Source organism: Cebidichthys violaceus, unplaced genomic scaffold (assembly GCF_023349555.1).
Source record: "Cebidichthys violaceus isolate CVI_PGR_0920_01 unplaced genomic scaffold, fCebVio1.0.p SCAF_12, whole genome shotgun sequence".
Lineage (NCBI taxonomy): Eukaryota > Metazoa > Chordata > Actinopteri > Perciformes > Stichaeidae > Cebidichthys > Cebidichthys violaceus.
Genome location: NW_027176285.1, coordinates 5,025,048 through 5,045,197, shown reverse-complemented (window position 1 = coordinate 5,045,197; position 20,150 = coordinate 5,025,048). Strand labels below are relative to the sequence as shown.

Sequence of the window (20,150 nt, the reverse complement as noted above, 5' to 3'; positions counted from 1 at the left end):
AATCGCAGAATTAGCGCATGTCCTGTTCAAACAGAGGAGACACTCGAGGTGAGGCAGTGACGAGCTGTTCCTCACCTCAGATTGCACAATCCCTCACAAACTGGGTCTTTTGCTTTCTCATTGTTTGTCACCACTGTAATATTTGTAGACACTTGTATTATATGTCCTTTCTTTACATAGAATAGGTAATGTATTTCACGTCTCTGTAGAACCTATTTAGTGTTGCTGATCTGACATTAAACCGCAGTGAAAAAGCACAGAGGGGAGGCAAACACTACTCTGCCTCAATGAAGAGAGCGGTGCGAGAGCCCACGGGTCGGGTTTATGCTTGTTCTGTTATGCTTCTTCTGTCGTTGCTCTTCTTCTACACTTTTCTTCTTCTTATATTTTGCTTTGACCACAAAAATGTAAGATTCTATAGTCAAGCTTAACAATGTCTCAAAAAACAAGGAAATATGACCAAATCAACAGCAATTCAACGTCGGACAGGTAAAGTAACCTTTTATGTGTTTGTTATTCTCTTTATACATCCGTGGTTGTTACGCAGATTATCGCGGAATCTCACGATTTTCGCGGGTGGCGCCCGCGAGCGCTCTGCTTCTGAAACGCTCCCGGTGGGGCAGATCGCGGCGCACACGCTCCCGGTGGAATCAAATATGTACCTTACCTATGTGTGTGTAAATAATGCTGATATGAAATACAACCAGTAGTCAATGTGCAAGCTGCCAATTGAATGGTGTTTTAAGCTTCTCTATTGGGTTCATATATTTGTAAATCTGATTTATGTAGTGTCAGTGCCTCACCAGCCACGAACCTCACGTCACTGAAATGCAGGTAGTTTAAATATTAATGTAATATGATAATTTTCCAGATAGTCAGACCATTTCATTGAAAGCTGTACATGTATAGTTAAATGTGTAAAAGTGTCTAGTCATGCAACTCAGCAGGCAGGCTACAACAATTATTGCAGGACTTTGTCATATGATTTAAAACTTAATTCAGAAAATTAAGTGCACATCTGCAATTTTGGTCATACATTTTTTTTTACTAATTTGCATATATATTGTCTTTACAGATTCCTTTGTCCTTGACACTGACCTGCACCACAGTCCAAAAGGTACTATCACGTTAACCAATTTAGTTTGTTTAGTAGTTATTTAGTGACAGTGATTAGACCTCTAAAAATGGATAGAAGACAAGTGAGAAAGCGAGCTGTAAAAAGAATCCGAGCCATGATGGTATCTTTTCAGAGTGAAGGAGATGTTGAGGCTGCAGAGGTTATAGGTCAGGTTTATCAATCTGATGCAGAATCAGACTCAGATGGCCAGACAGGTGACGTGAATATAAATGCTTGTGAGGGTTCACAGGTTCATCAGTCTGATGATGGAGAGTCAGATGCAGATGGCCAATCAGATGTCTTGGATGGGAATACTTCTGAGAATTCCTTAAAGACTTCTTTGTGTGACTGGGCTGTGAACTTTAAAGTCTCTTTGGTTGCTCTGACTGCACTCCTGACTATCTTGAGAATGTATCATCCTTTGCTCCCCAAGGATGCTAGAACTCTTCTCACAACCAAAACTGTATATAATGTTCAAAGTCTAGGTGGTGGTAAATGCTTTTACTTTGGAATACTAGAATCACTTAGTAAAACCTTTAAAAGAGTTTGGTCTAAGGTTCCAGGTGGACATGTGTTGAGACTGCAGTTGAACATTGATGGATTACCACTGTTCAAAAGTTCTGAAATCCAGTTCTGGCCTGTTTTGGGTTTACTTCAGGGTCATGCAAAAGAACCAGTTATTCTTGCCCTCTTTTGTGGGACCTCAAATCCATCCTCACGAAGTGACTACTTCAGAGATCTGGTTTATGAAATTCAAATACTTGGCAAGGGCTTTATCATAAAGGGTAAGCATTTTTTCCTCAGGGTGAGCTCTGTTATTTGTGATGCTTGATGCTCAAGCTTTTATTAAGGGGATTAAGTCACACGCTGGATATGTAGGATGCAATAAATGCATTCAGACAGGGGTTTGGATCAATCATAGGATGATCTTTCCAGAGGTCAATAGTCCTTGCAGAACTGATACATCCTTTATCAGTATGTCTGACGAGGGACACCACACTGCAGTTTTGTGTGTCCATTTTTATCTTGTCAAGTTCAACATTGTGTTGCACAAATGACACAAGAAGACCATGGGCAAAATAATTGAAGGCACAGACACAATGTTGAACTTGACAAGATAAAAATGGACACAGATAGCAGCATACATCTTTTTTTGATTTTGATTGATTTTAATTTGAAGTGGATCTGACAAAGTCCTAGGACCTAGGGACTTTGTCAGATCCACTTCAAATTTGGTCAGTACAGTCCCATGACTGTTGTGATTAAAAGTTATCAAAAGCTTTACGTTTGACGGAATGGCTTAGGCGTAGCGGGCGGCTACTTTACGTGATTCCCATGAAAAAAGCTGATGTAACTCAACCGGACTTGTTCCAAACGCTCCCAAACTTCCCATGCTCGATAACACTGATGGCCTGAGGATGTCCACAAGCTAATTTTTACTAATACTTACAGCGCCACCTGCTGGCGAACAGAAATCTGCGTTTCTTTGACAAACAGCATTCGATTTACATGACTTTTACTCAATGTGGTTTCAGGTTCATATAGAGCAACATAATGCATGTTTGCGGGTCTTCTGTAGCAGCACACAGTGGATACAGGAAGCGGTGGACTAATAGAGCAACATAATACATGTTTGCGCATGTTCTGTAGCGGCACACAGCGGATACAGGAAGCGGTGGACTATTTGCATAGCATCATTTCCTGCGTCACGCGGTCCAAGCAGAAAAAAGTATCGGACTCGTAGGCGCATTGTCCAACGGTCGCAGACGATCTCAGCCGCATACATTGGAGTCCCGCCGGCACCCCCGACATGCGGGAGGATACGAGGGCCTGTTCATCGCTGCTCGCAGCTTTAATTTATATTCAGAATTTTAACTCAACTATTTTGAGTAAAGTTTACTCATTATGTTCATGTTTAGTATACTAAAATGTATTATGTAACCTCAATTACTATTTACCTATTTTGTTTTTGTAGATTCAGATCAATTTAATGGTTTAATTTTTACAAACTAAAATTAAGTTTGATCTAATAAAACATTTTTAGCTATTGCTAGTATCTTAACTTTCAATAAATTCCATGTTTACACAAAAAAATACTGACTTTTTACAACTTTATTATCTTCATTACCAGCAATGTAAAGTACATTTACTCAAGTATTGTACTTGTGTAAAAATACAAGGTACTTAAACTTTGCATGAGTATTTCTATGTTCTGCTACTTTCCACTTCTCCTCCCCTATCTCAGAGGTAAATATTGTATTTTTAACTACATTTGTCTGAAAGCTCTATTGTGCATTTACTGCTCAATGCTTTTGATTGTGCAGTAAATGTAAAAGTACATTTTGATGAGAATACTTGCTGACAACACTTTTACTTACAGTAAGTAAGACTTTGAATGCAGAACATTTACTTAACAGTGCCATTGCTAACAAAATAAAACAATGCACCAGTACCATAGCTGCAAGACAGCAAACACATACATCAAAAGGATGCATTGAGTGAATATCATACCCAATGTCTCACAAAAACAAGCCCCTATGTCCAGGGTTCACACTAGTGTTAATAAAAACAGTCCAACACACGTTTTTCAGCTTGCAACATCTTCTTAAGCTGCATATCACATTATAGAAAATGTTCTCCTTCACCTCCAAATCAGAAATAATGCAAACAGGGTTCACATGAACGGCTGAAGAAATCCACCAGTCCAGCACTGATTTTGGTCTTTGGTCAAAGTACTTTGAGGGAAAGCAAGAGCACTTTCTGAATGACTTAATGTTTTCAGTGCGTAGGTGACTCCTGGCCTCATTGTAAGGAGCTCGGGCTACAGATCCAATGTTGTCCAGAATGATTACTCCTCCAGCATTAATGTCAATGTCATCATAACGTCCAGCTTCTCCACCCTCGTTGTTGATGACATGTATGCACATGGTGGATATCTTCAGGTCTCTCAGGATGTCATCTCCTTGATGTCCTGTACACTGAAAGAAAATATGAGAAAAAAGAAAAATGTGTTTATGTTATATATTTAATTACATACAGACAACAGTGGAGTATGAGGTTAAATCAGCATTGTTTTCGTTACTCAAAATCACAGACATTTTCTATACCTATTCAACAGATGTGAACTGAGTTCTTTGTGCTGTCGCAATGACTTGTTGTAACTATTAGTGATATTAGGATCTTAAAACATTTTCTGTAATACAAAACAGTACATGTGGCTGGCATATGCAGTTACATTGACTTACCATATACTTCCAAATGAGATGCCCATCAGCTTCCTCAAGTGGGATGCCTAGAGGATGGCAGCCCTTTAAGGGTTGAAAGCACTTGTCACCTGTATAAAAAAATTACAGTTGTTGAAATATCCCTCAAAACATCAATAATTACAAAAAATGTCTAGAATATATATTGGACCTTAAAAAATACACTGACTTCATTATACATTCTCTTAATGGACTGCTCTCTTTAACTAAAGAACATTACTAAATTGTGACTTTATTTTCATGAAATATCAGAGGTCTGATTGTGTAGAGAGATAGCACTATTTTAAATTCTATTCTAAATCTAAATAGTCCAGGCTGTTCTTGAGGTCTTCAAACTGAGACTCTATTCTACTATGTACATTTCATAAAGTTGCTTCAGAGAATATGAATATTTGTATACAACATTGTGTACACATATTTACCTCTTGCAAGATTGCCAGATGTTTGGCTAGTTTCTGGACAGAAACACCCCCTTCTTCTGGAAAACGGATGTCCGATGGGGTAAATGGCTGCCCAACTGCACCATGAAGGTGGTTTCAAGTAGGATTGTGATGTGCTGGAATTCAGCATTTATCTGTTTTACACAAAAAAAACGGAAGACAAAGAGCACGGAGTAAAGATACTGTACATTCTTGACCTACTGATTAACAAAGACAGTCTTTGATAGCATGGATATTGGTGTATGTGTATGTGTGTTCAAGTCAAACATATTCCTATTAATCTAAGATAAATGCGCAAAATCAGAACTAGATCTGGAGGCTGTGTGGTTATTTAAACATGGTTAGTGACCGTTTGGCCTCAGGAACATGCTGATCTCTGATTACATAAAGCCACAGTAAAGCTAACAAAATCGTTTATTTTAATGTAACTTATAATGTAGGGCAATGTATCTCATATTAAGCAGAGTAACTAATTAGCTGCTACCATAAATTGAAAAGATACTAACAGAAACAGTAAATGGTTCAGCCTTAACTTTGACATTAATTATAGACACCCACAATTTGAACACGGTCATTATGATAACTGAATGACAGCTTGCTGCTGCAATATAACGTTAACGTTACCGTGTCAGGGCTGCCATTCAGTTTACATTATGAGCAACGGTAACATTAACCCCTTGCTGTCTGACTGAGAGCATCTTCAACACCATTTACCAACTGGATTTCACATTTAGCTTTGTCTAATTCTGCCATACTGAAAATATTTGAAAACATACTTGCAACCTGTCATTAATATACAGTTGGCAATCAGCATGGCCAGTCTACAACTCATTAAATAGTCCATTACATTTACATGTTAGTGAAGTCCACAAGCTACTAAAACAGCCTAAAAGCTACTAAAATTGAACTCACCTAGCATCCCACTTGAGAGCAATATCATGTTAGCTTAATGTTAACATACTTATCACCTTCACATTATGTTACTACACAACTAAGCTAACGTTAATGTTGGAGACTATTTATGGACTATTCATTTGACCAAGTTTGATAAGTTAGCCAAGCAGGGTTTTAAAAAAGTAAGGCTTTTTTTAACATAAAGATAGTGGGACCTCATAAGTGCCAGCTTTTCAAATCATAAGTCGAAATTAGCAATATAACACTTATTATAATACTACACAAATTTTGATAAGAAAAGCGGAACCTACCTCTCTTACTTTCGGATGGACAGCACTAACGTCTTCCCGCCACTGGGGCTATTGTTTGTCTCCGCTGTCAGATTGTCGCGAGCTCCGTTATCATATTACTTTATTCTTTTCTCTTTTTTTTTTCTTCTTTCTTTTCAGTTTCCATACTTAAAATGTGTATTTAATAGATTATGAATTAATATTTAGTGCTTTATTTAATTATATTTTGGTTAGGAATAGACGTTAGTAGGTAATTTGTGGACTTTTTGACCTCGATGTACAATCCTCTTAATCCTTTGACTTAATATTAAAACTAGAGATATTATCTAGTACTTACAAAGGCACGTTAGGAGGTACATTTTGGGCTTTTGGACTGCAGTCCTCAGTCTGTGATCTCTAGCCATCCATGATCCAGAGCCATGCAACAGAATTAGTGGAGAACAAGCAGCACCGAGATGACGGCCTCTTCTAAACCACTGCTGACCTCTTGTGGCTCAAACCTGAAGCACTCACTGTCTGTTGGCTGCTCTTGCTCCTGCCAATTTACCCCCCCCCCCCACTGGTTCATGACCCGTATTATATAAGAACAGCAGAGTGAAATGAAACTTAGACCCTCCTGAAGACTTCTGCTGTTGTTACTGAGTCATTAGAGCGAGTTCACGGTGTAGAGGAACCATAAAGTCTTCAGCAGAGCAGTCCTGAAACGTTAGCAAGCCACCCAACATTGTGAAACTAAATAAAACAATATAGTCTGGACAGTATCTTCAAAGTGAATGCAGGCAGGACCAAGAGTTATGATTGGAGCACAGGACTGGCTTCAGCACTATAAGTGACATTCCAGCTGTAGTTGATGTCATAACAACAGAAGCTGTAGCAACATTTTAATAACTAATAAATGGACTAGTAGCATAGTATAGTAGCATTTCAAGCATTTAACAACCAGTGTTGATAGACATAAAGAAATCCTCAGTCTCAATGTTATATTTGAACCTTTTATTGGACGGCTAACGTGCACACTTGTGTACGTGTGCACGTTGTGTAATGTGTTTTGATATTTCTCTTCTGTTTATTGTGATGAATTATATTATTTTACTTTGAATTCATATTATTCTGACTTCATTGTGTTCTTTGGGGCGACACACGGTGCTGGTGAGACAATACAAGTGTTGTATAAAGTGCATCGTGCTCCTCATGCATCACATATCTGATGTCTTCGGGAGTTAATTGATGTTTTTTTTAATCTTTGAATTAAATGAACCTCTTTGTCGTCCCCCATATCACTCCCCTCTGACTTTCAATAACAGCTTTTCCTCTCCCTCCTCCTCACCTGTTCCCACGTTCCCTCATCAGGCCTGCAGTCACATGACCTCCTCCTCCCAACTGCCTCAGATCCGATCCGCCCGGTTGTACAGACACTGGTTGGTTTCCTCTTGTACTCTGTTTAATCACAGTTGCCGTGCTACGTCGTTGTTTCTGTAATAAATCACTGCAACGATTCATCGTCGACTGCACCGTCAGCATTCTGGTCCTTCCTTTGTTACCCGTGACATCTGGAGTTTTATTCTTTTATTCATTTAATTTTGTATTCAAGTGCACATTTCTTCATCGTGCCATTGGTTCTTAAATCTTTAATGTGAAGAGCTTTTAGGATATGGAGACAGAACATAGTGTAACAGCAGTTATAATACTGTCTGTCTATGAGACAACATGTTGAGCCTTGAAGCTGTTTAACAAGCTGATTACACACTGACCTCACTGACCTCATGTAACTCTTCACATATTATTGAAACATGATTTTGATGATGGTGAGTAATTTTGGTTTTTAACTTCTGGCCAGCTGTAATTATTGTAGTTCTACAAAAGTACAAATTAAAACCAAAATAAAGATTTCCAGATTTAAAAGCGGTGAAGACGCAGGTGAACACAACATTACATCAAGTAGGAAGATACTGACATGTTGATTTGCAAATAACAAAGAACAAAGACAAGGATTGAAGATAATTTTTCACCAGTAACAAACAAAACTCAGATTAAACCCCCTGAAAATATTGTGCAAAACACCTTTTTAACATATGTCTCTAATCATTGATTCCATTGAGCATGAAACTAGTCCAACAAACAAATGTTAGTGATCCAGTGGTGGAGTGTGTGTGTGTGTGTGTGGGGGGGGGGGGGGGGGGGGGGGGGGGGGGGGGGGGGGGGAGTATGAGCACCCCCCAGTGGAGAGCTCTAGACCTCCTCCAGTTAGAATCTAAAAGCTGGGACAGTCCCACCGCTGAGAGACAGAGCAACACAGCAGGACTGGACTTCTACTGGGCGAGCCTCTCCAAACCGGTGCTGCTAGTGCACCCGGTCTCTGTCCTGACTCTGGACCCTCCAGGCTTTTCCCCCCAGAGGAGCCGTCTGTCCGGCAGGTGGGCCGGAAGCTGAGAGTCAGCGGGAGGACGGGACAGTGTCCTACTTTTACAGACGCCAGTGATCAGACTGATCTCATGAGCATTCCCTTCTTTATTCCTGAATTCATCTCATGTCATCACATTCAAAAGAAGTGAAGGGTCTCATCCACTAGATTTCATATTTCATATTTAAGGCTTTTCTCTTTTAACATTATTAAAGGGTAGTTTATGTCTGGTTTGTTTTAACTAAATAAATACAATTCCTCTTCCAACTCACACATATACAATGAGACTCGAAAATAATGTTGGGTAGATGAAACATTGACAAATAAACTTGGCTTTTCATTCAAAAACTGTTTAGTTTGTCCTGAGGGTGGCTCCAGAGGAGAGGCTGAATCGTTACTGTCCTCACTAAAAGTTGTTTCAGGAAACATATTTCAGCTCTACAGCCAGCATGACATATTTCCCAGCACCGTTAGGAAAAGACAGGTTGTTGTGTTTGGCAGGATTTAATGAAGGAAAATATGTAATTTTTTGTAAAACTGAACAACAGCACAAAGCACAAAAGGTAATATCTCTAGTACATCAGTGGATGAAAGATTACTGGCCTCAACCAAAGTGGACAGACGCTTAAAAGTATTTCAATGCTAGTAATAAAAAATCCACAAATGACCTCCTAACGTCTTTTCCTAACCACTTTTCCTTGAGCTCTGATAAAACGTCATGGGGTCAAGGAAAGAAGTGAAGGAAAGTTCATGAGGAGTTAGGAAAAGACAACCGTGGTGTTCAGAGAATCCGACTCCACTTTCACTAAACTACGTAGTTATGATGCGGAGGTCTGCCATGGTGAAGAAACAGAAAGCGCAGTTGGAACAGCTTTTATCATGGCGGCCACTTAGATACTTTAGGAACCTTCTGAAGCAAAAAGGACTATTGGACCTCAGAGCGCAGATTGTGACATTATTTAGACCTGTGAACTCCTGACCTCATTGTATCAAATACAGATGAAAGTGGAATGGAACACATCTGGGAACCCCCTCTAAAGACCATTCCTTTGTTTATAGTCTTTCAAAACATATTTTAAATCATTTTAATTTTTTTTAGAGAAAACAGAGGGCACATACTGACCATTATGTAAGTAAGTTGGGCTTTTTTTCATATTCTTTTTTTTAATAGGAAATTAACTTTTTTTTTAAATAAATGCGTAAGGAAATAAAAGAGTTGGAAGAGCTATCATTACTTACATGCTAATGTTTCTTTTGTTGTTTTTGTAGATGGGTTGTCGTTACTCAGTCACAGCAGGAAGAGGGTCTGACCCACCCTAACCCTTAAAATGTCTCCTCCAGAACATAACAAACCGACAACGGAAATCCAAAACTGCTCTATGAACTCTTACAAGTACTTCATAAAAGGAGATGAAGATTTAAAAAAATAGCTTTAAAATGGATTTCAATGGAACAATTTCTGAAGAACCTCTTTAGGCCTTTCCTTACTAATGATTTCAGCTGATCATTATAACACTAAGATATATCTTTATATATATAAGTATATATATATCTTTATTTATTTATATATATATATATATATATATATATATATATATATATATATATATATATATATATATACACTGTATATGTGTAGTCCTAACGCCATTTCACCATTAACGTTCTATTTACAGTATTTCCTTTTTTTTGTATTTCTTTTATTGATTTTTATTTGGTATTAATTCACCAAATATTCTCTCACCAATATTAAAATATGTTTACATGCTTTGCATACTGCTTATTGGATCGATTTGTGCTTCATCCTTTATTTAATGTAGTTTTATTGTAGTTTTGTGATTTTATAGTTATTTATTGTCTTTAAGCTCGACTTGGAGCAGAATCTGAACAATGGTTTGGGCCTCATGTTATAATTGCAGGTTGAGCAACAATTTAATGTTCTCTGTCGGCTGGTTTAAAGAGACATCAGGGAAATGGAAATGAATTTGATCAGATTTGTATTATATTATATTAATAGATGCCAGTTATAAGTTTAAAAAAAGACACAATATGTCAACATTACAGTAAAAGCAGCACAATTAAACCGCTGTGATTCAAAGACGTAAAACAAAAACCCTTTATACAAGAGAGGAAGTAAAATGACCTTTAATTCATTTCATAAACTGCTCCAAACAGGTCATAATCATATCTCACTTTGTAGCTCCATTCATGTGCAAAGTGAGATGTGATTACATAAGTTAGTATGATATATATAAGCATTTCACTTTTTATTTATCTGATTGTAAACTGATATAAACATATACAAATATGATTATGATCCCAAACTTCCACTGTGGCCAATCACATTTTGTGTTGGCTTGATGAAATCACAGGAGATGATGTGATTTCACTACAGCTGCACTAATAATGGAGGAACTATACTCAGGCTGCACAGAGACACGGCTGTAAAATAAGCCTTTGATGGGACAAATCCCATCAGATCCTTGAGGACAGGGTCTCATCAGACGTTGTCCCGGTGGTTTCACTGCGACCTAAATCCCATCAACGGGATGGAACACCTGATTCACATCTGAGGCGATTAGAGGCTGCAAACAACAAGCGCCTTTCCCCCTTTTTTTATGAATGAATGCCGAGACCCCGTGATCCGGCCCAGCCAATGAGCAGCTCGCAACCTGCACCGCTCAGCCCGCAGCTCTGCAGCAACAAGAGGTCACTATAAACGCCCGTACGCGTGGAGAGGAGACAGAGAGAAGCACGCGCAGTGAGCGGACAGCCTGCAGCATCTCCACTCGCGCACAGACAGAGAGAAGCCGGAGAAGAGGAGGAGGAGGAGCGGCTCGTGATTTGTTTGTTTTTCTTCCGCCTCCACAACTGGTGCGCCATGCCGCTGAAAAACGGCAACACCGTGGCGGTGGAGAGACGCGTGGACCTGGCCTCGTTCTTCTGCATGATCGGGCGCCACGGTCCCGCCGTGGCTCTGGCCGTCATAGCGGTGGTGTCCGTGGTGGCGGGTCTCGTCATCTACCGGACCGTGAGGGGGAAGCGGAGGAAGGCCGCGGCTGCCGCCGCCGACGGTGACGGTGACAGCGGCGGCCTGGAGGGAGACGAGTCGGTGATCCGGGAGTCGCACGGCTCCGTGGAGTCAACAGGTAAAGAAAAGATCCAGGAATGAGTGTGAGGTGTAACCCTGTGGGTGATGGTGGTGATTCATTCATCTAAAGGGGAAACCGTGACCCCAGTTAAACTGCTGAGGCATATCATTTACATATTATTGCCTGTGATAATTCATAGTTAGTATTCATATTCAGTGTGAGTTATGTTCCAGTGAGACTGTGGGAGATATAAATAGGCATTCATGCCGTACTATAAAAGTCATTAATAACTCTGGACTAGTAAAAGCTGACCTCACGTACTCATCCAAATGCATTTTAAAGAACAGTTAGTAGTTGCTCATGTTGTTTGTTCATGTTGGCTGTGATTGAATGTAACTCAGCACATTAACTACAAAGTCCTGCACAAACGTTGAGCTGCTGTTGTAGTCTATTCCACAACGGATCAGAGGGAAATCATGTATTTGTACTATTATGCTGCGCTTCTTTCCAAGATTAGGATTTTACATTTAATGAGATCATAAAATATGGTATAAATTAAACTGCCCCCACAGTAATTATAATGGTTCTGATTGGCCCAACCTCATCCAGCTATAATAGTAAAATACTTCGTATGATTACGCCAACGGGAGCAATTTGATACTTTGAGTACATTTAGCTCATTTTATATAGGGATTAATCTGCTGACTACAGATCAAATTGACTGAAAAGGGTTACGAGACTTTTTTTTTTTTCAGGTCAAATGAACTCAACAAACAATTACTGTTGCTGATTGCATTGATTACTCATCCTGTGATTAGATCTTCTGCTGTGTTGTCATTTTAAAAAAAAAGGTACAAAGGTGGATAAGACAAAGTGCAAAGTAAAAAAACAACAAAAACAATATATCTGTCCTTTGTAAACTAGTAAATATACTAAATCATCAATTATAATTGACTAAAGAGATTTATTCTGCTTTTCTAAGTCAAAACAAATAATACATTTAACAAAAAATATGACATTGGTGTATATAATTTGAAATGTATTTTAAGTGCTTTTCCCCCTTTATGTCTTATAATAGACGTGAATGATAAAGGCTCATCAGACGTGAAGGAGGATGTGGATCTGATTCAGAGTGATCTCAGAATCCGGCACCGTCGTGTTGCTGCTGCTGAGGAGACACCTGCACCGTCTTCCCCTCCCGAGAGTGCCGTCCGAGCACCAGACGTCGAGCGCGCCTCTTCGGACGACGCGGAGGGAGCGGCAGTCGCGTGGGACTCTCACCGAGCGGCAGAGACGTATGCAGAAGAGGCCATACTTCTGCAAAGTGATGCCTGCACAAAAGCTGAAGTGGTGTCGGAGGATGCTGTCGATCGGCACCGGTGTGAAAGCGGTGACGCGATTAAAGACGTGTTGGAAGAGTTCTGCAATAGCTGCTTGAAGGAGCCTGAGCCGATCAATGCTGAGGAGCAGGGAGAGGAGGTAAGCAGCCACTTGTTCTCTGTGTGAGGTTACATGCAGGCTACAGACGAATTTAAACGTCATCCATCACAGCTGGTTCATTTAAAAAAAAAGTGTTAAAATATTGAGCTTTAGAAGTGCTGGTAGGTGGATTTTGTTACCTTTTTGTACAGAGCCAGGCAAGCTGTTACTTTGCTGTGTGCTATGCTGAGCTCAACTAATCAGTGGCTGTAGCTTCATGTCATCTAACTCTCAGCAAGGAAGGAATATAAGCATATTTCCGAATTTGTCTGAACTATTTCTTCAAGGAGTTGGCGCACTGACCCAGTGGGAATATTTTTCTCTCGCCTACATTTTTCCATTTTCCCTCAGACCTCATTCTCTCTGTAGTTTCAGACTAGCACAGGGTGTTTTCAGTATTGTATGTATTTGTATGTCAGACAAAGTTAGACCTGAAGATATTAACATTTTTTGTTCATGTTGTCTAGGTGTCGACAGCAGAATGCCAAGAAGATGAGGGCGTGACCCCGGAGAAGGATGTTTTTGATGAGACGCCCAGACAAGAGGACAACTTTCAGTGTGCTCCCAACAATCCGGTGTGCTTCCAACAAACCTCTAAAAACGGTGATGAAGCCGCACGTAGCATGGAGTCCAACTCGGAAGAGCCCGTCGTTCATATCGAAGGTGTACCTGTTCCTAGCGTCTGTTGTGGCAAAGATAAGGAGTTTGAGCAAGACAATACAGATGGCATTGATTTCAGCAATTATTCCGGCAATGCTCGCCTCTCTCCAGAGGGGGCAAGTAGAAATGAGAGTGAGGAGGCAGTGGAGCACTGTTTGGACCACCTGCCAATCGGTCAACCGGCCGAGATCTCATCCTCAACATTCCAACAAGAGTCAAACCTGCCACCTACGGAGCAGCGTGACTGTGTGACGGACGAGGTGACGCCGCCCATTCGGGATGGTGATCGGGATGAAGAGGGTGGTCTAGCTGGCGAAGAAGTTGTACGTGAAGACCACTTGAACAAACTTGCAGCCACCAAGTTGGACGCCACCTCGGCGCAGTTTGACGAGCAAGGCGCGGAGGGGGGAAACAGTGTTACGTATGATCAAGAGGTCTGCGTTCTTCATGATGGTGCTGATCAGGCGAAAGAGAAAATGCCGACTGGTGGCAATGACGTTGCCTGCAGCGAAGAACGTTCAAGTGTGGTGCTCAGCCCTGGTCTGACCCGTTTGAATGCGCCCGTAAAGGCCGATAATCACGATGGCGCTCTGTCGGGTACCTCAGGCATTGCTGATTTGTCATTGGATTGTCAACCCCCGCAGAAAGATGATAATACAGCTCCATCTCTTGATGAAGACACTAACTCTACTATTCTTGGCCCTCAAATGCCATCACACAAGACTGAAAATCTGCCTGAAAACAACGGAAATGGCACAGCCGTGGTGTTGGCTGAAGAACACAATGACCAAGTGTACCACCCTCATGTTCAGTCTTGTCACGAAGACCAACAGATGATAAGAAAGGAAGCTTTTGAGGAGGCAAGCGTCGCTGCTGTTCCGGATACAGCTGCAAAAGTACCTTCTGTAATAGTTGACGATATATCTTGTCCTCATCTGCAATCCGTTTGCCAAGACCAACAAATCGACCATGTGGAAAAGAATGAAACTTCCGACGAGACGAGGGTCGATTCTGCCACTGATGCAGCTGCTTGCAACAACACTAGCTGCACTACACTTTTAATGTCTGAAGAACTATCTGCTGACACGCAGCCTTCCTCCCAAGACCAACAAAGTGACCAAACCACAAATAATAAGGAAGATTGTTCCGACGTGACCGCTGCTCCTGTCCTGACTGAGGACATAAATCCTCCCTTGTGTCAAATTTACTTGCCATCTTTTGAGCACTTGGCGCTGAGGGATAATGACATATCATCTGCTGGTGTTGGTGAAGAGAGTGGGATTTCAAGCATGGCTGTCAGCCCCAATGCCGTTAACGAGTGTGACGTGATCTTTGAAAAAATGGTGCTTCAGGCGATGGATTGTGATCTGAAGTCTGAGGGACAGACGGAGGCTCAAAACAGCCTCTTTGCTGATGATGCAGCCGTATCCGCAATCGAAGAGGACACGGCGAGCATGGTGTTCAGGCCTTACCCGTCGCAGCGCGAGGACATGTTTGGCCACAAGATTGAGGACAGTTACTACAAAATGATGGATCAGTTTGCGGCGCAGATTGCAGACAGCGTTACTTGCTTCACCGAAAAGCAGTCAGACATGAAAGTTGTTGTGGAGAGTAAAGAGATGAAGAAAGGAGGATGTGTTGAAATGAAAGAGGCAACAAAAGCAGAGAAGGAGAAAGAAGAGGACTACGAAAAGACTGAAATCAGTATCATGGAGGCAACTATGGACCATAATGAGTGGATCATGGATAGTAACTACCAAGCCTTTCCCTGGATGAATCTTTCCACCCCATCTTTTGCCCAAGATGATACAAAAAACCACCCGTTTCCCACTGAAGAACACCAACACAGCCCTGCTGCAACAGACACCACTTGTACGGACACAACAGGTATCCCACCTTCCGCTGAAGTCGCACTAACCGGCACTCTCTCCCTTGTTGACGAATATATCAAAAACGTCCAGCCCATGCCCCAGAACGTCAACGTAACCTTCCGCGTCCATTACGTCGCCCAATCGCCGTACCAGACGGTGGCCGTCACGGGAAACCAGCGGGAGCTAGGGGACTGGAAGGGATTCGTCCCGCTGGAGAAAGCCAAGGACGGGTACTGGGCCACGGTGGTCCGCCTGCCTGCAGGGAACCATGTGGAGTGGAAGTTCGTGGTGGTGGACAAGAGCGAGGTGTGCCGCTGGGAGGAATGCGGCAACCGCCTCCTCGAAACGGGCTCCGGGGACGAATTGCTGGTGCACAAATGTTGGGCCCGCTTGTGAGAGGGAGATGGGGATGTGGCGATATGCATCCTAGCATTGATTTGGTAAATGTGGGGCTCATCAAGAGGATACATATGTTTTTTGTTTTTTTTGAATGTCAAGCTTACAGACGATCATTATGGTTTAACCATTTTTTTTTTTTTTTTTTATGGGACATATTTTGACCTGCCAATTTGGGATAAAACTAATCTAATGAGACTTTTCTTCGAGGGTTGTTCTGTTAGCCAGTGATTAAGTGAATCTTTCAGGGAACTGAAAAGATCATCAAAAGACAGAATCATTACATAAGACGTCCTCCTTTCCTCCCGTGGTTGTATCTATAATTATGCAAATCGCACCTCTTTAAGAAAAAGTGTGACATAATGAAAGTGTTAATTTGTGTAAATGGCGACTTTACCATAATGTCCGTATGCTGCTTCAATACTCACCAACAATCTATGAGAATAAATGCACATGGTTCACTTTTAATACAGCAATAATGAAAGCAATAACTGTATATTCTACATGGTATGACTGGTGCAGGTATTCTAATGTGTTTACCACTAAACTGTGATATAGTTGTAACTTTGATGCTGCTTTTATCTGCTGGGACTGTGCATGCAATATTGTCCCATTGTTCTATGAATGTGCCTTTTTAAAACCTTTTTTTTTTTTCTTTTTTTTTTCAATTAATGTTATAATATGTCAAAACAAATGTGGCTTTTCTTTATAAAACAGCTTTGCTGGCCATCTTCTGACAGTTTAGTTTCTTCTTGTTTATTTTCTCAAAACAGCTGTCGCTTGCTTTTGGGTCAAGTTTCAGTTCTTAATCAGTGCAGGCTATGGTCTCTATATCTCAGATCATGGCAGAGTATCTTGTTATGCAATACTGTGAAGATGATGCTACTTTTAATGTCATTGAGGTGGAGTTGGTTACCAAATAAATAAATATTCCAAGTCTGTCAAATCTGTGGTTTTGGTATGTTTCTTATATGTTCATTCATTCATTCATTCATTCATTCATTCATTGAACGACTGGATGTTCGGAGCTAATTGGAGAATTTACTTCCAACATGAGTTGGGGGAGGGGAAAAAAGTTTCTCACTCACTAAATAGATAAATTCAAAATCCATTTCGATGTGCTGATGTCATCGAAATCTCTGTGACTCATTAAACTGCTTTTGCAACAAACACCGACGCTTTGAACCTTCTGTGGTCTCAAAATATTTGACCTGATGCCTAAATCTGCTCCAAATCTCCGTGGTTTCGGACCAAAAGCCGAGGCTGTGATCTTGTTCCGAGTGCAGTCCGGTTCAGAGGTGGCTCCTGCAGAGAAGGCCTCGTTAGCCGACGTATCTTCCTGCCAGCTTGTCGGCACCGTGCAGAAGGTGATTTCACTGTGTCTGAAAAGAGGGTGCTCTTCATCTCCCAGTCCGGAGACAAGTGCAATGTTTTTCCAGTTCTATAAATGATTAATCTGCACTGCAGGGAGAGGGAGGGTTTATGTGAGGTTATTTCAGAGGATAAAACCCAAAACATAAGCAGTGCTGAAAGAGGGGGAAGGGAAGATGCACTACGGGAAGAAAGAATGAGTTTTAAACCATCCGTAAATTAGATGTTAATGCCTCATGGGCAGTCCGGCAAATAGAGGAATTCAGAGTAAGTCGTGCTCAGTCATTACTCAGAAAGGAAAGGAATAATCACTCACAAAGGCAAGTGTCTGTGTGAATGAACAAGACGGCTCATTAAATAGTAAAAAGAATACGACACACACATTTTACAAGCCTAATAGGAGTCACAGGCAACTAACATGCCCCCCATGTCGACCTGCTACATGTAAATGTGACCGTCTGTGAAATGTGAGCCCTGTTCCACATTTGGAAGACCCCCCCTCCTCCAACCTGAAGTGACCAATACTTACAGGAGCCTCCCCTCTGGTATTGAACCCTGAACCTTTAGCGTAGCTTTTTTACCCAAAACGAGGCCTCCTGGACTCATTTGACTCGCCTCAAAATGGGGTCAACGGAACTCTGCCCAGGCATGGGCTGCGTGATATCTATTTTCAAAAACAGGAGTTCAGGGAACTTTTTGCTCGTTTGCCCCCAGTGCAGAGAGCCAAATATAACAAAACCAGATGTTATGGAAAGGCTCTGTTGACACTGAAAGCCTCGGATGTCAGGAATATCTTCTATCCCTGTGTGTAACCGACCAGACTGATAAGATCCCCAATCATAGAAAGGTTATTGGTGACACTAACACATTCTCCTGGGATCATGAGTGTTATGCGGCATGTAAACGCAGCACACCAGTGCTAATGTGGCAGCTGGGAGCGGGGTCATTTTCTAAGGTTGAAGGTAATCCTTTATTTAGACACGAGCCTCACAACTGACACCACCTACGCTCCACTTATAGATAACTCTCTCTTTATCTCACACAGACATTCACGCAAGCCGTTTGTCAAATATTTCAAGGCAGTTAAACCGATGTTTGACCCCCGTTAAGGCTAAAGTCTTAACGCTGAGTACGGCTCTTCACACGCAGTCAGGTTGTCTGGAGTGAGCCCGGCCTTCTAATCAATACTTGTAAAGGTTACTCCGCTGTTGTTCCCGTGTCTCACTGTGATAGCTGATCATGTGCCATAGGGGGTATATGATCGGTTGTCCACAGGTGGCAACCTCCGGTTCTGAAAAGTGAAGCCAGAACTTGCATTGTCTCTGCTGACCATCAGGGGGCGACTCCTCTGGTTGTATAGAAGTCTATGAGAAAATGACTCTACTTCTCTCTTGATTTATTACCTCAGTAAACATTGTAAACATGAGTTCATGGTCTCAATCTCTAGTTTCAAGTCTTCTTCAATACAGCATGATGTTCATTTAGTAAATTATGGTCCATTTAGAGTAGAGTATGCTTTAGGGCGGGGCTAACTGTGATTGACAGGTCGCTACCAGAGCCGTATACGGTGTCTAAACCTCACTCATCCATTGGTGGGAAAGATTTTTTCCGTCTACTGATAGACGGAGACTCACAGCGGTCCACTCAAAGCCAAGTTGGACCGCCCAAGTGTGAAATTGTCTCTATAAGTCTGCTGTCTCTTCTTACAGAAGCCGACCAGTCGGACCAGGCTGCAGTGCTCCACTTGAACTTTGACCCCCAGGGAGATTGATCATGTTTATGACTCTTTGACTCTGTCAGCTTCTGTGTCAAATCAAACAGTTTTTCATTTTTATTCCTGGAACAGTCTATTAATAGCATAAAGGATTGAACTGACTTTTTTCACCACTGCTCTCACTGGTGTCTTATTACAATGAATTAGGCCAAACTGTAGCTCGTGAAAAAAAGTAAAATGTGTGATTAAAGTTCAACAATTGTCTGTGTAATCAGAAATAGGATTACATGATCAGGCCGATGGTTGTGGGTTGGGTGTGCCACACAGCCAGGCTATATATAGAGCATACCAGTCCTCTTCCTGTTCCATACTGTGGATTCTTTGGGTGACCTTCACCGGAGACTGTGGCGCCTGCTCACTGTGCTGCATGGCCAGAAAGGGGAGGGGCAAGGGTTTGATTTTTTTATTTTTCAAACCTGTTACCAACCTTTGCAGTCACGAACTGTGTTCTTTTTCTTGTGGATCAGAAAGCAGACCAGGAGCTCTTCTGGATGCGGGCCATGCTGGGACAGCCCCCCCACCGGTGATGTCATTGCTGGCAGTCCCGGAGGACACTGCAGTTGTGGGCTGAATGCAGTACATGTGTGTGTGTGTGTGTGTGCGTGTCGTGGAGACGTGACAGTACAGGATGTGTGTGTGTGTCGTGCAGACGTGACGTGATGTGTAAGAGAGAGAAAGAGAGCGAGAGAGAGAGAGAGAGAGAGAGAGAGAGTAAAAGTGCACACTGCCGCATGCATAATGAAAACAAATCTGGAGGGTTGAGGCTTCCTGAAAGAGTCCAGGTTATCAAATATTTACAATAATCAGACATTTTTGTCCTTCATATACAGATCCTAACGTCTGTGTACAGACTTGTACTCAATACATGTTTCTATCAGTTCATCTACAAAACCTACATAGTTTATATATATAAATAGGCTATTTCTTCAGTCTTTTACAATGTTATTCCCTGGACTTGTGTGTATTTCCTTTTCTTTGCTTCCTGTATCACTGTATTGAGTGATATGTTGTCTGTGGAGGTTCCCATATGTGTGTGTGGAGAGGTGTGCTCTATTTGATGCCATTAAAAGATAAGAGACGTAAGATCATTTGGATCTCGCAA

The 20,150-nt window shown here is 41.5% G+C and overlaps 1 protein-coding gene and 1 long non-coding RNA gene across 2 annotated transcripts; one reads left to right on the top strand and one right to left on the bottom strand.

The window, feature by feature from the left end:
- Positions 1-3,835: 3,835 nt before the first annotated feature.
- On the bottom strand, positions 3,836-4,949 carry LOC137868630 (uncharacterized). The gene is made up of 3 exons (XR_011102231.1): positions 4,803-4,949; positions 4,363-4,451; positions 3,836-4,095 (listed from the first exon to the last, which is right to left on the bottom strand). It is a non-coding gene; the product is annotated as an uncharacterized lncRNA (long non-coding RNA).
- Positions 4,950-11,150: 6,201 nt separating this feature from the next.
- Positions 11,151-16,849, top strand: stbd1 (starch binding domain 1). Its single transcript, XM_068705965.1, has 3 exons — positions 11,151-11,554; positions 12,576-12,976; positions 13,444-16,849. Exons 1-3 carry the CDS (start codon positions 11,287-11,289, stop codon positions 15,901-15,903), a joined length of 3,129 nt encoding a protein of 1,042 aa, XP_068562066.1. The 5' UTR covers positions 11,151-11,286; the 3' UTR covers positions 15,904-16,849.
- Positions 16,850-20,150: the final 3,301 nt, after the last annotated feature.